At 46.7% G+C, this 17132-nt stretch overlaps 2 protein-coding genes across 4 annotated transcripts; both read left to right on the plus strand.

The window, feature by feature from the left end:
- The first annotated feature begins 31 nt into the window (after positions 1 to 31).
- On the plus strand, positions 32 to 9837 carry LOC119317804 (ATP-dependent RNA helicase DEAH13-like). Of its 3 annotated transcripts, XM_037592299.1 has the most exons (13): positions 32 to 204; positions 279 to 357; positions 631 to 786; positions 893 to 967; positions 1044 to 1093; positions 1180 to 1240; positions 1326 to 1745; positions 1839 to 2051; positions 2173 to 2403; positions 2806 to 2919; positions 3003 to 4163; positions 4262 to 5759; positions 9463 to 9837. In XM_037592299.1, the coding sequence occupies exons 2-12, from the start codon at positions 286 to 288 to the stop codon at positions 5687 to 5689; spliced, it is 3981 nt and encodes a 1326-aa protein (XP_037448196.1). In that variant the 5' UTR covers positions 32 to 204; positions 279 to 285; the 3' UTR covers positions 5690 to 5759; positions 9463 to 9837. The 3 variants fall into 3 exon arrangements, with proteins under 3 accessions (XP_037448196.1, XP_037448198.1, XP_037448197.1); XM_037592301.1 differs by lacking the exon at positions 893 to 967 and having other exon boundaries at positions 631 to 708; XM_037592300.1 differs by lacking the exon at positions 32 to 204 and having other exon boundaries at positions 284 to 367.
- Positions 9838 to 10663: 826 nt separating this feature from the next.
- LOC119315967 (NAC domain-containing protein 71-like) lies at positions 10664 to 13679 on the plus strand. Its single transcript, XM_037590390.1, has 6 exons — positions 10664 to 11240; positions 11348 to 11664; positions 12477 to 12653; positions 13170 to 13221; positions 13257 to 13390; positions 13428 to 13679. The coding sequence occupies exons 1-6, from the start codon at positions 10664 to 10666 to the stop codon at positions 13677 to 13679; spliced, it is 1509 nt and encodes a 502-aa protein (XP_037446287.1).
- The last annotated feature ends 3453 nt before the right edge of the window (positions 13680 to 17132 follow it).

Consider the following 17132-nt stretch of genomic DNA (forward strand, 5'->3'; position numbering starts at 1 on the left):
ACTTAAGCCCAACACGGCCCTAAGCCCTAGCCAAGCGCCACACCCGCGCCGGCGCCGCCATCCCCCTGCTGCTCTCCTCCGTTGGCGCCGCCCCCTCCCTCCTCCGTCGCCCCTCTCGGCCTATCTGCCCGGAGTCCGCCCTCCAGCGTGCCGCGGCCAAGCTCCAATCTCCACGCGGCAGACGTCGGCGGCGGCAGCTGCAGTGTGAGTTTCCGGCCGCCTTACTCGCATACGTGGCGCGCTGTATCCGCGGTTTCTGATGCTTTTTCATGTCGCAGTTCGAGCATGGACGAGGAGGATAGCAACGCGCCGATCTTGCCCTGCAAGAGGAAGAACAAACCGCAAGGGAAAGGCAAAGTAATAATGGGTACATTCTACTCCCTCCGTTCCTAAATAATTGTCTTTCTAGAGATTTCAACAAGTGACTACATACGGAGCAAAATGAGTGAATCTACACTCTAAAACATGTCTACATACATCCGTATGTTGTAGTCTATTTGAGATGGCTAGAAAGACAATTATTTGGGAACGGAGGGAGTACATTTTATCTGCCCCCCGTGTCTTGGTTTTCCTTCTGACCGGATGCTAGTAGTATATGATTGTGTGAACCTCTGGTCTCTGGATTGCCAGGATGGCAAGAAGAACAAGACCAAGGAAGATGCTAAGATGAGCAAGAAGACTCAGCTTAAAAAGCCGCAGAAATTGGAGGTTGGGACTCCTTCTGTTGATAGCAACGTGCTGATTTTGCCCTGCAAGAGGAAGGACAAATCGCAAGGGAAAGGCAAGGTAATAATAATAATGGGTGCATTTTATCTGCCCCACGTGCCTTGGTTTCCCTTCTGACCAGATGCTAGTATGTGATTGTGTGAACCTCTGTTTTCTGGATTGCTAGGATGGCAAGAAGAACAAGACCAAGGAAGATGCTAAGATGAGCAAGACTCAGCTGAAAAAGCTGCAGAAATTGGAGGTTGGGACTTCTTCTCTTGATATCCAGCTTTGGTGTTTGTATCAGCATATATTGATGCCGGTCTGATTGTTCGCAGGAGGACAAACAAAAGAAGGCGCTGCAAGCTCAAAGCATCGAGACTTTGCAGTATGTCGTAAACTTATGATGTCTACTTTCTGTGGTGGTTTGTATTTCTTCTGACGACTGTGTATGACAATCGCCCTGCACAATAGGAAGCACAGGATCGCTGATGAGGCATACTCGCTGCTGCACACTTCAGGGTCTATTGGTCAAGTACGGTGGCCCCATCTTTAGCACCTGGATTAGTTCCTTTCGCATTGCAGGATTATTTTCCTCATGGTATTTTGTTGCACTGCAGGCTGCGACTATGAAAGAAAAACGTAGGCGTGCCATGCAATTATCCAAGGCTGGTTTAGATGTCCCTGAAGAACTTTCGCTATTCAAGAAAAACTCTGATCAGACAGGAGTTCCAGTTCCTGAAAACACTGAAGCTGCGCCGGAAGCTAGCCCGGTGAAGTTAGTTCAGGCCGCGAAACTCTATCATCCTGGTAGTGAACGTAAGAATCATGAGAGTGACGCAGTGAAGCCTAACAATGGTGTTGGTGTGAGCATTGTGAATCAGAAAACTGAAGAGACTAATGATGATGCTGACATTTTGGCACATCAGAGCATTCCGAAACAACAAACTGAAAAGACTAATGATGATGATGACATTTTGGTACATCCGACAGTTCATTCATCTGTGCCAAGTTGCTCTGGTGTAGAGATTGATATGCAGGTGACTGGTCCGCATCTGAAATATATTCATCTCAGAAAGCTGGTCCCATGTTCTGACTTAACTGAATTATTATCCTTCTGTTGTTTTTGTTAGGATAAAGAGCCACAACAAGGTGAAGCCGCTGTACAGGAGTGCTTCAATTCTCCCATTGTTGTGCATGTGTCAAGACCACATGAGGTTGAGAAGGCGAGGAGGGATCTCCCAATAATAATGATGGAGCAGGAAATAATGGAAGCTATCTATGAAAATTCAGTGGTAATTCTGTGCGGAGAAACGGGCTGTGGTAAAACTACTCAGGTCCCTCAGGTGAGTGTGCTTACACATGGCGCCTCTTAAACATTGGTTTAAACTAGGAGTTCTGATCCTATAGGCTTGTATTAAGAATCTGCCAAGTTTTTTATTGCTCTCTATGCTATTTGTTCTGCAGTTCTTATATGAAGCCGGCTTTGGCACAAGCAATCGAGCTGATAGAAAAGGGATGATTGGTATCACCCAGCCACGGCGTGTTGCTGTTCTTGCCACATCCAAGAGGGTATCTTATGAGTTAGGACTTAAGCTAGGAAAGGAGGTTGGTTTTCAAGTTAGACATGACAAAAAGGTGGGAAATAATTGCTCCATCAAGTTCATGACAGATGGCATTTTGCTACGAGAGGTCCAGGTTGTGCATCTGTTTGCTTTTCCTTGTTACTTCTATCAGTCTATTTATTACTCTATTCAATATCATGTCTTCATTAAAGTTTCGTGTTTGTTGTAATAAACTGATAACTGGTGCTAAATTATTATTCCACAACCTGAAATGCATCAAAAGCCATAACTGCAGATGAGATGACTCAAATTTATAAATAACTTTAGCGAGGTTTAAACTTTGGTTAAGTCTGATCGCTCATTTAGCTGTCTTCCCTAACTGTACCGTTCACAATCAGTTGTCTTCCGTAATTTTATAATTTGCACATTTTTTCTGTAAAACAAATTCGGAAATTCATATGCATCACTTTAATGGAAGCTGTGTCTGTAATAAAGATTGAAACTCCTTATCAGATGGCTTAGTGGTCTTCTGCAGAGTGACTTTCTGTTGAAGCACTATTCGGTGATCATCTTGGACGAGGCACATGAAAGGAGTTTGAACACAGATATACTTATTGGGATGCTTTCTAGAGTTATAAAGGCACGCAAGGTAGAAACTCAAGAGCTTACTTCATCTTCATTTTGATGAAAGGTAAAACATACAGGCATTACTAACTTCTGTGCATATGAAAGTTTGTGTACGCAGACCAACAGAAACAAATACGCTCTGGGATGAAGATTGACCCGGCAGATATGGTTAGTCAGTTGAAAGTGGTCCTGATGAGTGCTACCTTGCAATTAAAAGACTTTATTTCAAACAGAAGATTGTTTGATGTGATTCCACCAGCTGTAGAGGTGCCTACACGACAATTTCCAGTAACAGTTCACTTCGCAAAGAGGACACATGACGATTATTTAGCGCAGGCTTATAAGAAAGTTCTGTCGATCCACAAGAGTCTACCACCAGGTGGAATCCTTGTATTTGTTACTGGACAACGAGAAGTGGATTATTTATGTAAGAAATTGCAAAGAGCATCCAAGCGGCAAATTGGTAAGAAGCCTGAAATGGTTGGAGATGAGAATGGTTCAAGACCAGAAATAGAAGAGAAGGAAATTTTTGAAGCATATGATATTGATAGAACTGAACCTGAGCACCAAGACGACATATTTTCCTCATATGGTGAAGATGAAACGGATGATGAGCTAAATGTCGCTTCTTCTGATGCTGAAACAGAGAGTGAGATGGAAACTGACAGTGATGAGGAGGATTCTGTTGCACATGAAACCGCAGAAGAAGATGGGCCAGTGTTATCATTTTTAAAAGGTGCTGAGAGTTCATCTGTACTGAATGCATCCTTTAAAGCTATATCAGGACAACCAGAAACTGCTGAGGAAGCGAGCAATGCTACAATTGCAGAAAAGTCAGGTCCTTCTGCTTCGCGTGCTAGGCTCCGTGTTTTACCACTTTATGCAATGCTACCAGCTTCGCAGCAGCTTAGAGTATTCCACGATATTCCTGAAGGGGAAAGATTAGTTGTTGTGGCAACTAATGTTGCAGAAACATCTTTAACAATTCCTGGCATAACATATGTGGTCGATACTGGAAAAGAAAAGGTTAAGAACTATGACCATGCTACTGGGATGGCAAGTTATGAAGTACAGTGGATAAGCAAGGCATCAGCATCCCAACGTGCTGGGAGAGCTGGAAGAACTGGGCCTGGGCACTGTTACCGTCTTTACTCAGGTGCAGCATACAGTAAAGATGACTTATTTCCTGAATTCACTGAGCCGGAGATCAAGAAAATGCCAGTTGAAGGCATTGTGCTTATGCTCAAGTCTATGAATATTGATAAGGTAATGTACTTAAAAGTTATTTATCTTTTTCATTAATCATCTTTTTCTGATGTGTTGCCTTTTGTGCTAAATTTCATGCAAAATATTAATAATCACAGGTTGAAAACTTTCCTTTCCCTACGCCTCCTAACAAGGAAAGTTTGGTTGAAGCTCAGCGTTGCTTGAAGATATTGGAAGCAGTTGACAACCAAGAAAAACTTACATCAATGGGAAAGGCTATGGCGCAATACCCAATGAGCCCACGACATTCTCGTCTTCTTTTGACAATAATTAAAATGTTGAAGAGTCAGGAAGGATGTGCTAGATCTAACCTCATATTGGGATATGCAACTGCTGCTGCATCAGCTTTAAGTTATACCAATCCTTTTCAAGTTCAGGGCAACACTGATAGAGAAACAAATGAAGATGGCCCTGATCCAGAACATAAGGATCGACATGAAAGGAAGAGCCAGAAGAAGCTCAAAGCCATGGTTCGAGAAGCACGGAAAGATTTTTCCATCCCTAGCAGTGATGCTTTAACCATTTCCCATGCTTTACGGTCATTTGAGTGTTCTAAAAGCCGAGTTGAGTTCTGCAGAGACTACTCGCTTCACCTGAAAACAATGGAAGAGATGTCAAAATTGAGAAAGCAGCTTCTTCGATTAATATTTAACTATAGCAAATTTTGTGATGAATTTGCTTGGAATTTTGGAGGCTCTCAAGATGTTGAACAGGCCTGGGGGAGTGAAACCAACAAAAAGCCAATGCTGAATGAAGAGGAAATTCTGGGGCAAGGAATATGTGCTGGGTGGGCTGATAGGGTTGCAAAGAAGATAAACACTTTCTCTGGATTGTCAAAAGAGGATCGAAAGGTTCGAGCTGCACGTTATCAATCTTGCGCTCTCAATGATATGATATATCTAAACCGATCATCTTCTGTTGCCCAAATTCCACCAGACTATGTAGTTTACTCCGAACTACTAAATACAAAGAGATCATACATGTATGGTGTGACCAGTGTAAAGCCAGGATGGCTTTTGAAATATGCTAGTTCTCTCTGCACCTTCTCAGCACCGCTGGAGGATCCAAAGCCCTACTATGAGCCTCAGAATGACCAGGTCTACTGCTATGTCAGTCCCATCTTTTCTCGACATAATTGGCAGCTTCCACTGCACAGTTTACCCATCAAAGAAGCCACCCGTCGGGTGCAGATATTTGCATGGGCATTGCTTAAAGGGGATGTCTTGCCATGTCTAAGGGTGGTTCAAAAGTTCCTGGCTCTGTCACCATCTGTTGTCCTGGGGCCTGCCAGCCAAAGAAGAGTTGGAGATCTTCTTAGCAGGATGAGTAAAAAGACAATATATAGCCGGGCAGCATTAAGAGATGCATGGAATACTGACCCAGATTATCTTTATCCCGAGATTCAGGCGTGGATCCAGGATAAATATCAGAGCCAGCTTGGAGCAATATGGGAACAAATGCACCAAGAAGTTCGCCTTGAGGGGCGCGAACTTTTCCCGAAGAGGTTCAAGAAAGTTAAAGGGTAATCAATTAGAACAGATTGTGTTGTAATTGCTTGACTGATGGAAGCTGATTTGTGGTGGGAGCTTTCATGAGGTAACCTACGAAGCCACTCATCTATTACTGCCCTCTACTTCATTTACTGAAATAGATACGAAAGTAACAGTGAAGCATTCAATGTAATGAACAGTAAGATTGATATAGCTCGTGATGAAAACGATAACGAAGTAGGATATACGCTGTTGAACCTGCACATTTTGTCTCTAGCTGTGCAGATGTTTGTCTCTTAGGCCTCATTTGGTAATCAGGGATCCTCCCGGGATCCCCCTCCTTTCCCTGGGTGAGGAAACCCCGAGCAGAATCGAGCCCGGGCAGTCTACCGCCGCATTTGGTTCCCAACGAGGGGGAGGGATCCCGGCCCTTTCCCTGGCCCTTCCCCGGCTAAGATTTCCACGTCTCCACTGGTCGGGGAGGAGTTCCTCGTCTTGCTCGCTCTCGCGACTGAGATGCGACGGCGTTTGATGAAAGCCGACCGGGACGATGTGGCCCGCTCGCCCCTCCACCGAGCGCTCAGCCCCTGCGGCGCCAGCGACGGTGAGGGTCCGGTGGTCTTCCTCCTCCTTGCCCCGAGCTCCCCTCCGCCTAGAAGATCCACTCTTTGCTGCAACGACGTCAGCCATGAAGCTAAGTGATGCCCTCCACCAAAGGATCTTCCCCTAGCAAAGCTTCAGATCTATCTGCCCGTGGCTGCTGGCGTGGTCTCGCAGATCTCATGGTGTTCGGCGAGGACGACTTTGCCTCCCACACACATGGCCGCTGCTGTTGCCTCTTCAGATCATCCACAAACGGAGACTGAGCGGCAGTGACAGTATGGCTGTGATTGATGCGGAGGACGTCCAGAAGCCAGAAGGTGCTCATCTACAGCATATGCGCCATGGCCTGTGGCATTGAGCGATTTCGATTGGAAATTTCGCTGCTGCAGTTTGTTTCCCTGGTATGGCCTTCCCCGGTTATTCCGGTCAGCCAAAGGATCATGTACCTTTTCCCCGGGTTTTATGTTCGCACAAGATAATTCCACCCGAGGCATCTGCTCCCTGGGACTAGCTCCCCTAGCATCCAAATGAAGCCTTAATGTAAAGTAGATTTATTCGTTGCATCACCACCATGTTGATACAGTTATTTGTGCCCCTGCCAGTGATCTTTCGGGGGCGATTAGGATAGAAACATTGCCTCTGGTGAAAAGATACAAAAAATTAATATGAGCCATCGGATTGGAATTGAATGGCACAGATCTTTGTGGAGGGAGTTGTACGCATAACTACATGCTTCTGTGCAAAAAGGACACTCACTTCTAGTTATTTTCTAGCCAATATCCTTCTTCTTCCTCCGCAGTGGCAGCACAGCCCCGAAATTCCCCAAACCTAATGGAGTTACAGCCCCCTTCGAGCCCCTCTCGCTTGCCGATGACCACTGCGACAGCGGTCCAGATCCGTTGCCAAGCTCCAGCGCCCGGGTTGTGCAACTCGCATCTTCCCCGTCTGAGGCTTCAGCATCTCGCGTACGGCAAACCAGTGGTGGGTTCCCTGCCTCCTCCCCCTTTCAAGATCAAGCAGCAGCTCATCGGCGGCAAGGCGGTGCTGGGCTCCTCGCCTCCTTTCTCTCCCAGGCTCCTCAACTTTTCTGCAGTGCTATGCCGTCAGTGACATTTCTTGTTACTTGATGGCGAGGCAATGACACACCTACGATTGATAAGGAAACTCGCAAGGCTTGCTGTTGTTGACATGGACTAGGGTCATATTAAGGTGCTTTCAATAATTCATTAATTCTATTGTCTTGATAAGTATTTTTTCCGCCAAAACTATTTTAGCCATGCTCAAAGTACAGCTTTTTCAATTAAAGCATCTTGAGAATCAACCTTGAAAGAATGTGTTTAGGCCAAACTTGTTTGTGTTCTCTGTGGGGTTAACCATTCTTTTTTGTTTTGCATACCTGTGTTTATTACATACTTCTATAAAATCTCTCAGGGATTTTTGCATTGTAATTTTTTAAATAGAGCCGGTAAGCAAGAGTTTAGGAGGAAAAGATACTTTGTTTTGCTGATTTGGTAGGCCGAAGTACGAACCATAGATTCGGCTTAAAAAGGTTTATTAATAGTTTCTATTCTTTTCTTAGTTATTCAGCAGTAAGAATAAAATCTCAAGGGATATGAAATCACTCTGTTCTTTGGTCTATATATCCCCACATAATGATGACCCGTTCTTAAAAATGGCCATATCTATTTATACTCAAGTCACCACAAGTATCATAATTTCTTTGTGCCTTACATGCCAATTGCAAAGTGCCTGACCAATAAGAGGTGCTTGTAAGCTGTTACAGCAGTGGAAACCAACACCTTCAGTTCACATGCAAAACACTGTGGCCTGCACTTGCAGTGCTGCTGTCAGCAGAGTTGTGTGCATTAAGGCAATGGTGGGGCATAAGCATAATTGGCAGAAAATGTCCATCAGAGGAAGCAAATGGCTGATTGTTTTGACCCACTTGGGCTTGATTCAGGATAGACCTTCGGGTGGTAACCAGCCATTGAGCCATCAAATTTATAATGTAATATCAATACATCAGTACAACCAGTTGTAAGTTGTGTGCATTAAGCAAGTCTTATTGGAATGTATGAGCTGTGAAAATTGACTTTAACTGAACTTCCGATCTAACAAAACAATGAGAAGTTGGAACTTGCAACGACATTGAATTGCACCTTCACTTTTCTGTTGATACAAGTGATCTGTCATTGTCAAGCTGTGAATATATTTTGCTGTATGGCTTACCTTGTGCTGCAGCATCAAGTTGTTTCTTTTGGCATTTACGAGTTAGCAGAAGAAGCTAAATTGCATTCTTAATTTGTTCACTGCAGAAATGAACTGTTATTCGACACTTAGTATTTTGTAATATAAATACTTACTGAGCACTACTACGAGCAATTATTTTGAGTGTTTATGCAAACGATGTTGGTATTTCACTTGCAAGGATGCGGTACCATGGTCAAATGTTTCAGTTGTTCTAATAATCTTACTACTTAATTTTCATGCTAGTCACCTAAATCTAGTATCCTGCTACTTAAAAGCACAAAAAGATATGCTTGTCACATGCTGGCTTCACATACCTGTTGCATGGGGCCGAGGCCAAACTGGGGGAGACAATGTGGAATTCCACTGCTAGTTTCAGAAATGTAATTTGTTACTCCCTCCGTAAACTAATATAAGAGCGTTTAGATCATTAAAGTAGTGATCTAAACACTCTTATATTAGTTTACAGAGGGAGTAGTTTGGAGTTAAACTCCACTGATCTTTATCCAATTGGTCTTGAGGCCAACCTGATGGGTTTCTGGCTATTGAACACAACATCTAGTCTGACAAAGAGTTGGTCCTTCCCATTGGGGACCTTCCAAGACGTGACGCATTCTCCAAATAGATAAATCGCAGCCTCACTTCATGCATAATATGAGATCCAAAATTAGCTGTTGCAAAAGGTGAAAAGGAAGTCCAGCTACTATTTTCTGTTGCAGCAGTAGGGAAACTGTTGTGATAAATTGAGTTGAAATATACAGAAGTCATGATGGTCTTTATTCATTGTTCGTATAACTATTATGATGTGCTAGCTACTACTCAGCAAACGCTACAGAAATGTACGTGCATGACTGAACCATAATTCAAAGCTTTACAACCTTTCAGCCCGTCAGAGAACGTAATTATTTCTATTTCTTGCCTTGTGATGTAAACTATAATTATTTTTCTTGTATTTGTAGATGGATGATGCTCTGACAACCGGAAACATCAGGACTACAGGTGGACAGAAGAAGATTTTCACAAAGTCTTCCCTTTCCTTACAATTGCGAGAACTTCTCTGCATACACCTATACCTGTCTGTGCTCAACTGAATCGCAAACACAAACAGGAGCAGTGACTGGCCAAGGACAGGGGATTGATTGCTTTAGGATGTTTTGTTTTTTATTTAACATATTCAGCCTATATAAGCAGAAAGAAAGTTTTCATGTCTAGTGCGTGATTTATAGATAGTGAATGGTTGGAGCTTCCGCGAAGCATCTGATCCCTCTGTTAACGACCGTTTCCTGTGATGATGAACTTGATCCAAGCCTTTTAAGGTGTCATCTACTCTTGTATGTGCTGGCCAGTGGCCACTCCATTTTGTGGGCATGGATGCTGGTGGGAAAGGGTAGATTTCACAGGTAGTATGAGTTGCTGCCGGTTCTGAAGTTGGCAGAAACTATGGTTTCTTATCACGTCATCTACTGCGTGTGGTCGACATAGATCTGCGTTTGTTCGAGGTGGTAGAAGTTGGGACATCATATTGCTTACTTACCTATCATCTGTCGCCGTAATGCTCCTATTTTCTCTTGTTCAGTTCAGCTCTAGGCATGAGAAAAGGCTGGAACTCTGCCAATTCAACTACCTTACCATGTGTCGTGTTTGTCCAGTTATCTAAGCCTACATTATTGACAACACTTGATTTGTGTATTGCACGAAGCTTTGTTTGTGTTGATTTATGCTCCTTTTAGACTGAGCAAGCACCAAACTTTTCTTGTGGAATGTTACAGCAGTAGAACCGAATCCTGCTGCGTGAACGCCATGCCGCCGTTGTTCCTCCAGCTTCTGTTGAAGCATATGGGTCATGACACATCGGACATCGGCGCGCGAGCGTAGTACCCCATGAGCAGCCATGATCCACCGTGGCATCCCGGCGGTCTGAACGGAGCTTGCGTGCCGTTGGTTTGTAGTGCTGGTGCTGGTGCTCTGCACGCGGTTTTGCATGGCGGGGGCGTTCCACCACGGCTGCTCCTCCGCGGGCCTCTCGCCAACCTACTTCTCCGTCGCCTCTGCCTCCGCCGGGCACGCGACGTTGCGGTTGCCCCTGTTTGAGCACCACCAGGGCGGCGGCGTTCATGGCGGACCGGCTGTCGGCGGGGCGGAGGGAGGGCAACAGGCCCCATGACTCGATCGGTGCCGGAGGATGGCATAGGCGCGTATTCTATTCTCTTCCGGATCCGAGTTCGTAACGAACCCGAGTCTGTATTCGATGCGGACACAGGATTTGCACCACATCCACGTTATATAATGCAGCCTGCGGCCAAAGAAGGCCAAAACCAGAACCAGATCGATTGTAGCACGCCACGCCACGCCACGGCACGAGAAGGCCAGAACGATCTCCTCTTCTTTCGCGAATCGCTAGTGCGTGCTCTACTCGCCGACATGGCAGGGGAAGGGGACGGCGCGGAGGAGAAGACGATCGTCGTCGGAGCGGGAGAGCAGGAGGGGCAGATCGTCGTCGCCGGAGCAGCGTACGAGGAGGAGGAGGTGGACGGCGGAGGAGGAGCCGCAGCAGACGAGGAGAGCGGCGGGGGCGACGGCCAGTTCATCATTCCGCCGCCGGGGTTCCGGTTCAGGCCGAGCGACGACGAGCTCATCAGGTACTACCTGCTCCCCAAGCTGCAGGGCCGGGGCCACGCGCCCAACAGGGCCATCATCGAGCACAACGTGTACCAGTGCCACCCGGACGAGCTCACCGGTACGTTTTCTCGCCGGATTTCGCTGCTACTAATCGTCTTACTTGCAGCCTCTGGTGATCAACTCATCGACATGTTCGTTTGCTTCGTCTCCGTGGATCTTCTGCAGGGAAGTACAGGGGCCGGGGCGAGGGCAAGAGCTTCTACTTCCTGTCGCCGAGGGTGCGCCGGTACGACAACGGGGACCGGCCGCGGCGGGACACGGACGACGGCCGCGGCCGGTGGAAGGTGTCGACGGGCAAGAAGGACATGGGGGAGGAGAAGAAGGTGGCCGGCGACGGCACGACCCGCTACTGCATGAGCGTGCTCAACTACTTCGAGAGCCCCAGAGGCGGCGGGCGCAAGTCCGAGTGGCTCATGAGAGAGCTCACCGTCCCGGCGTACGAGATCAAGCTCCCCAAGGACGGCGGCCCTGGAGGCAAGACGGTCAGTTTTCCGAGATTTCAAACCACGTTACAGTTTCGAAGTTTTTTTCTTCCTTTCTGTTTTTTTGCTAGAAACGTTGGCCGATTTCTAGATTATGAACAAGGATTTTCCAAATTTATTTATAATCGTCATATAAATCGTGAAAATTTTGCACAAAAGAGCACCTGCGCGAACAACGCCAGAAAAGACCTGCTCACAGAGTCAATGAAATTTCTAGATTGCCGTTCCAAAGTGTTTTTCTTTTTCTTTCTATTTGCTAAAAGTAATTCGTTTAAAGCTAATTTCTAGATTATGAACAATCGATTTTGTTTGCTGGCAATAAACAGTCAAATCTTCTCTAGGAACTGCTGCAAAAAAAAAAATCTTCTCTAGGAAGCATTTATTTTTTATTTTTTGCGAGAGAACTTTTGATCTACTCCTCCGTTCATAAGTCTTTCTAGAGATTACACTATGGACTACATACGGATCAAAATAAGTTCTTACTATCATTTGATTTTACATAACGAAGCTTACAATTTTGATTATACATTCTCTAGGAAGTCCATATATAATACTCCCTCCGTCCCATAATATAAGAACGTTTTTGGAACTAGTCTAGTGTCAAAAACGTTCTTATATTATGGGACAGAGGGAGTAGTAAGTATTTACTCTCATTTGATTAAGACATATTAAGGAGATATTGTTAGTGGATCTTAATCAACTGGAATTTTCTTGAAGTCCTGATGGATTTTAGAGAAGTGCTTACTCTCATTTGATTGACACATATACGGACCCAATTCAAAATATATCTGGCTTTGATTGGATGCATGCAGTTGGATAGGTACGTGATGTGCAAGATTTACCTCAAAGACGACAAAGGTGACGACGACGAGGAGGCAGGGCCCAGCAGCGCCTCGCCGCTGCTCCTGCACGGGCCGGTGGAGGGCGACGAAGGGGCGACGTCGGCGGAGCTTCCTAAGCTTTCGAAGAAAATGGCGGGCAAGAGGCCCGCGGAGGACCAGCAGCCGCGGAACGCCGCGGCCACCGCGAGGAAGCGGGCTCACCACTCCTCAAAATGCATGCAAATCGAGCCACCAGCACCATCGCCACAGGGCAACGGCATGCAGGCTCCGTTCAGCACGCCGGGATGCTCATACTACGGTGGATCAGGGCAGCCCATGCTCATGGGGTGTCACGCTGGCACACCGATGCCGCGGCCAATGCTGGCATACAACAACGGCCAGGTGCAGGTGCCGCGGCAGCAGGTGGCGTACAACGGCCAGGTGCCCGTGATGGCGCGACAACCGGCGGCGTACAATGGTCCGGTGCCGGTGATGGCGCGACAGCCGGCGGCGTACAACGGGCCGGTGCCGGTGAGGCAGCAGCAGGTGGCGTTCAACGGCCAGGTGCGGCCGCCGCCGTGCCGGCCCGCAGGTTGCCGCAACGTCTATGGTCAGAATCCGACAATGATGACGCGGCCTTCGTGCCCGGCCCCGGTCGGCCAAGCGGTGAACCCGCAGGTGCAGAAGCAGCCGGAGACGGATGAGATGCGCGAGAAGCGGGTGCTTCAACAGAACCTGCAGGAACACCTCCGGATGCAGTCGCAACAACAGCTGATGGGGTTCACGCAGCAGCAGCAGCAGCAGCAACTTGCGATGGCGTCCACGCACCAGCAGCGGCAGGCGATGGCGTTCATGATGCGCCAGCAGCAGCAATGGAGGATGTCGTTCATGATGCACCAGCAGCAGCAGCAGTACCATCAGCAGCAGCAGCAGCAGCAACAGTACTTGGGCGGCGCCAACGCCGATTACTATCACCACGAAGGGGCCATGGTCCTCCCGACGGCGAGCAGTTCTCCAGGAGAGGCGGCGCTGGTAACAGCAGACGGTTCGCCGGTCAGCACGGTGGTGTCTGTGGAGGGAAACGAGGAGGGTAACAACGGGGATTGCAGCAGCCATGGTCGGGGGGAGTCTGCGGGCGGGGTGACGGCACCGGCATCGGCACCGGCAGAGGGTGATGGCCCCCAGCATGCATAATTCGGCACAGTGGTCGACGCAAGTGTACATGTATTGCACAAAGCCTTGTTTCTGTTGGTTTATGCTCCTTTTAGACTGAGCTCTGCACCAAACTTTTACAGCAGCAGATAGACCTTCTATGCTTTTAGTCAACTGTATGTTGTGTTTCCTGAATTGCAACAGCCTCAAGAGTAAACGTAATTCAGCTACGTATTTATTTCTGTTTTCTTTTTCGTTGATGTGTTTTTTTTTTTGAAAAACCCCACCCATATATTAATTAATTTACACAAATATTCGTACAATCATTCGTTACAGCTCTTGCCACGCAGGGCGGAACACTATTAATAAGAATACCATCAGATCTATTCATAAAACTAAATTTTACAAAGTACTCATCATCTTGGAGACACTCAATGCTTCCTTCTTCAAATCAACAAGGTTTGACCTGTCCAGGTTATCATTTGCAAAAACCGAGACCACAAAAGAGCTGTCAGTTTTCAAAATAATGGGCTTGTAAAGAGTGATACCAATGTAAAGGTCTAAGATGGCTGCTCGAAGTTTCGCTTCCTCAGCACTAAGACAGGTATCAATATAATCCCAAGAAGAAATAAGAACTTCTCCGGAACGAGGCGAGCAACTATATGTTTTTTTTTCTTTTTGAGCGACTTCATCTAGCTGAATCTTCTTAGAAAGTTTTGTTATGAGGCGAGCAACGAACGCTGCGGCAGCAGCCAGCAGTTGATTGATGCCGACCGCGTACGAACGCCACGAACAGCAAAAACATGGATGTGGCGAGCAACGAACGCTGCGGCAGCAGCCAGCAGCATTTTACACAACACGAAGCGAATCGTGGCTAACGGACACGGCCGGGATCAAATGGTTGGCTCACTCAACTGAACCCGGCGAACGATACGGTGCCGCCCGCCTACTTCCCCTGCTCCGCCGCGACGTCGCCTCCTCCCTGTCCGGGCGGGGGAGCTGGCCGCACGCGGCCGCCGACCGCGGGTGCGCCGTTCACCGGGGAAAGGAGGAAGCGGAGCGCGCCGCGAACGGCTCCCCTCAGCACCGCCCCTCTCTTGGGGATGCGGCGAGGGCGTGCCCTTGCCGGCGCCGGCTTCTGGCCGCCACCCGCGTGTCCACCGCCGCAGCTCATCCCGGTGGCCAGCGTGGGGAGAGGCGAGCTTGCAGTGTGGGGGGTCAGTTTGTAAGGAGGGAGCGTGAAGAAACAGAGAAGCCGAGGCGTCTGCCGGAGCCAGGGGACCACCGCCATTAGAGGCAGGGCAGGCGCGCGCGTGCGCGGCTACAGTGCACACAGAGCAGGGAGGAAAGCGGCTGGAAGCAGGGGTGAACTGGACCGGAAGAGGTGGGGGTGAGGCGGCGATGGCTACTGCTGGACGATGAGGTGAGATGGGGTGAAGTGAACTTGTGAGGCACACTGGTGGGTGGGAGCGGTGGAAGTTTCTTCCGTTGGTTGACGTCGCAGGAGGAGCCCAGCCAAGAGGGAGGGAAAGTTTCAGGGAACCGGCGGCAGACATGTGGTGGCTCCATCTCGATCTCGATCCGCCGTGGGAAAGCTCGATTCCAGGCCGCACGGGGCCCCTCCGGATCGCGGCGGTGCTCCTTTTGTCCCGGCCGGGCTATACGCAATGATGACTGGCAGTGGCGCGCACGAACCCGTCCATCCATCCACTTTCCCCATCACCAGCGACCCCAACCCAATCACCCCATTCGTGATTCGTATCACTTGCTCGCATGAGAAACAAAATGGTACCAGAAGGACGTGCCCCGGTGTAATCTACATTTCTTTATTTACGTCAATGATTAAGTGAAAATGTCCTCGTAAACATCTTGCGTAATCTAGATTTCTTTATTTGCCTAAGTCTAATCAAAGACCGCTATCAAGATATTTCATATACCATACACTATAGAGATCTAGTAATTTTTTTGGGGATACACTATAGAGATCTATAAGAAGACCTCGGGCTGAAAAAAGTGTGCTTCTGTTTAAGAATGCACGTAAAAACATACTATATGCTATATTCATGCAACAATCACAAATTAATCGGATAAAACATGTACTCCCTCCGTCCGAAAATACTTGTCATCGAAATGGATAAAAAGGGGTGTATCTAGAACTAAAATACATCTAGATACATCTTCTTTTATTCATTTTGATGACAAGTATTTTCGGACGGAGGGAGTACATTTTTAATTTATTATTTTGTAATATTTAAGTGAATTTGGTTTAAATACTTTTAAGGTGCAATATGTTAAAATTATATATAACTGTGTTTTCACAAAAAGCTATTTATAAATAAGCACTATTGTTTAGTTTAAATGATTATATTTATTTTGATTCGCACCGGGCCTAATATTCGGTTGGACCGGCCCAGCTTATAGTAAGATGTAATAGTACTCCTCGGATACACTGGAAGGTCTCTTCTTTCTACTACTACTCAACGAAACACATCCGAAAATAAGACAAAACGATGATGGTAAAGATTGATGTGTCGCGCCGCCAGCGGGCTCCTGCTTGATTTGTTGATATCGGGCGTGGGACGGGCATGCTGACCTTGGTCGTTGGAGGGTGGATGCGGCTGGGTACACGATGAATGAATCACTCGGCGAAAACGAGATGCCCGGCGGCATTTACGTCTGCGGCATTTACAGCCGAAAACGCCGTCAACTGAAGAAGAGAGAGAAGCAAGAGAGTCCAGCATGTGACCAAAAGAAACGAGAAGACATGCACCCACATCATCATTATTTATTCCTTACTAGTTAATTGCCCGTGCGTTGCAACGAAACATACATATTATGGCTTTTGAACATCAATTTTGTCATGTTTAGTATATTTCTTTATAACCCTCATGAACATTAGGAGTATTATTTACAATTTTCCCATTAAAGCACACTTCTTCACCTACCCTCTTCGTCTTCGCCTCCTACTCCAAGGTCACCACCTCGTCAACGACCCATGCGACTATCTCCTTTCCACCACACATGTACTTTGAATTGAATCTCCTTTCCACCCTCACTCACCACATACCTCTCAAGTATCTTTTTCTCGCTGTGCTGTAAACTTAATACAGATGAAAAACCACATGTATACAAAACATAAATCTGAATGAATTTAAAACATTAAAAATCTACTTTCTACTAAAATGAGTTTATAGAAAAGTTATACCATTTCAATGGTGTATGTATACAAGAAAGTAAGGACATGACTAATAATTTATTTAACTATCATTTAAGACGTATAATCACAAATATTAGTCAAAAAAATAAATTAAAAACACACACTCATATCAATAATTCTTAAAGACAAAGCAGGACAGAGAAAGAAAAATCCAAATAGACATTGTACTTCATCAGTAAGGCACTCACCATTATAGTACGTCACTACAGTTTACACGCCGCCAAATCCAATACCCATCACCAATCTATGGTCGTCGACAACCCATAACTCTCTCTCTC

This window comes from Triticum dicoccoides, chromosome 6A, assembly GCF_002162155.2.
Source record: "Triticum dicoccoides isolate Atlit2015 ecotype Zavitan chromosome 6A, WEW_v2.0, whole genome shotgun sequence".
NCBI lineage: Eukaryota > Viridiplantae > Streptophyta > Magnoliopsida > Poales > Poaceae > Triticum > Triticum dicoccoides.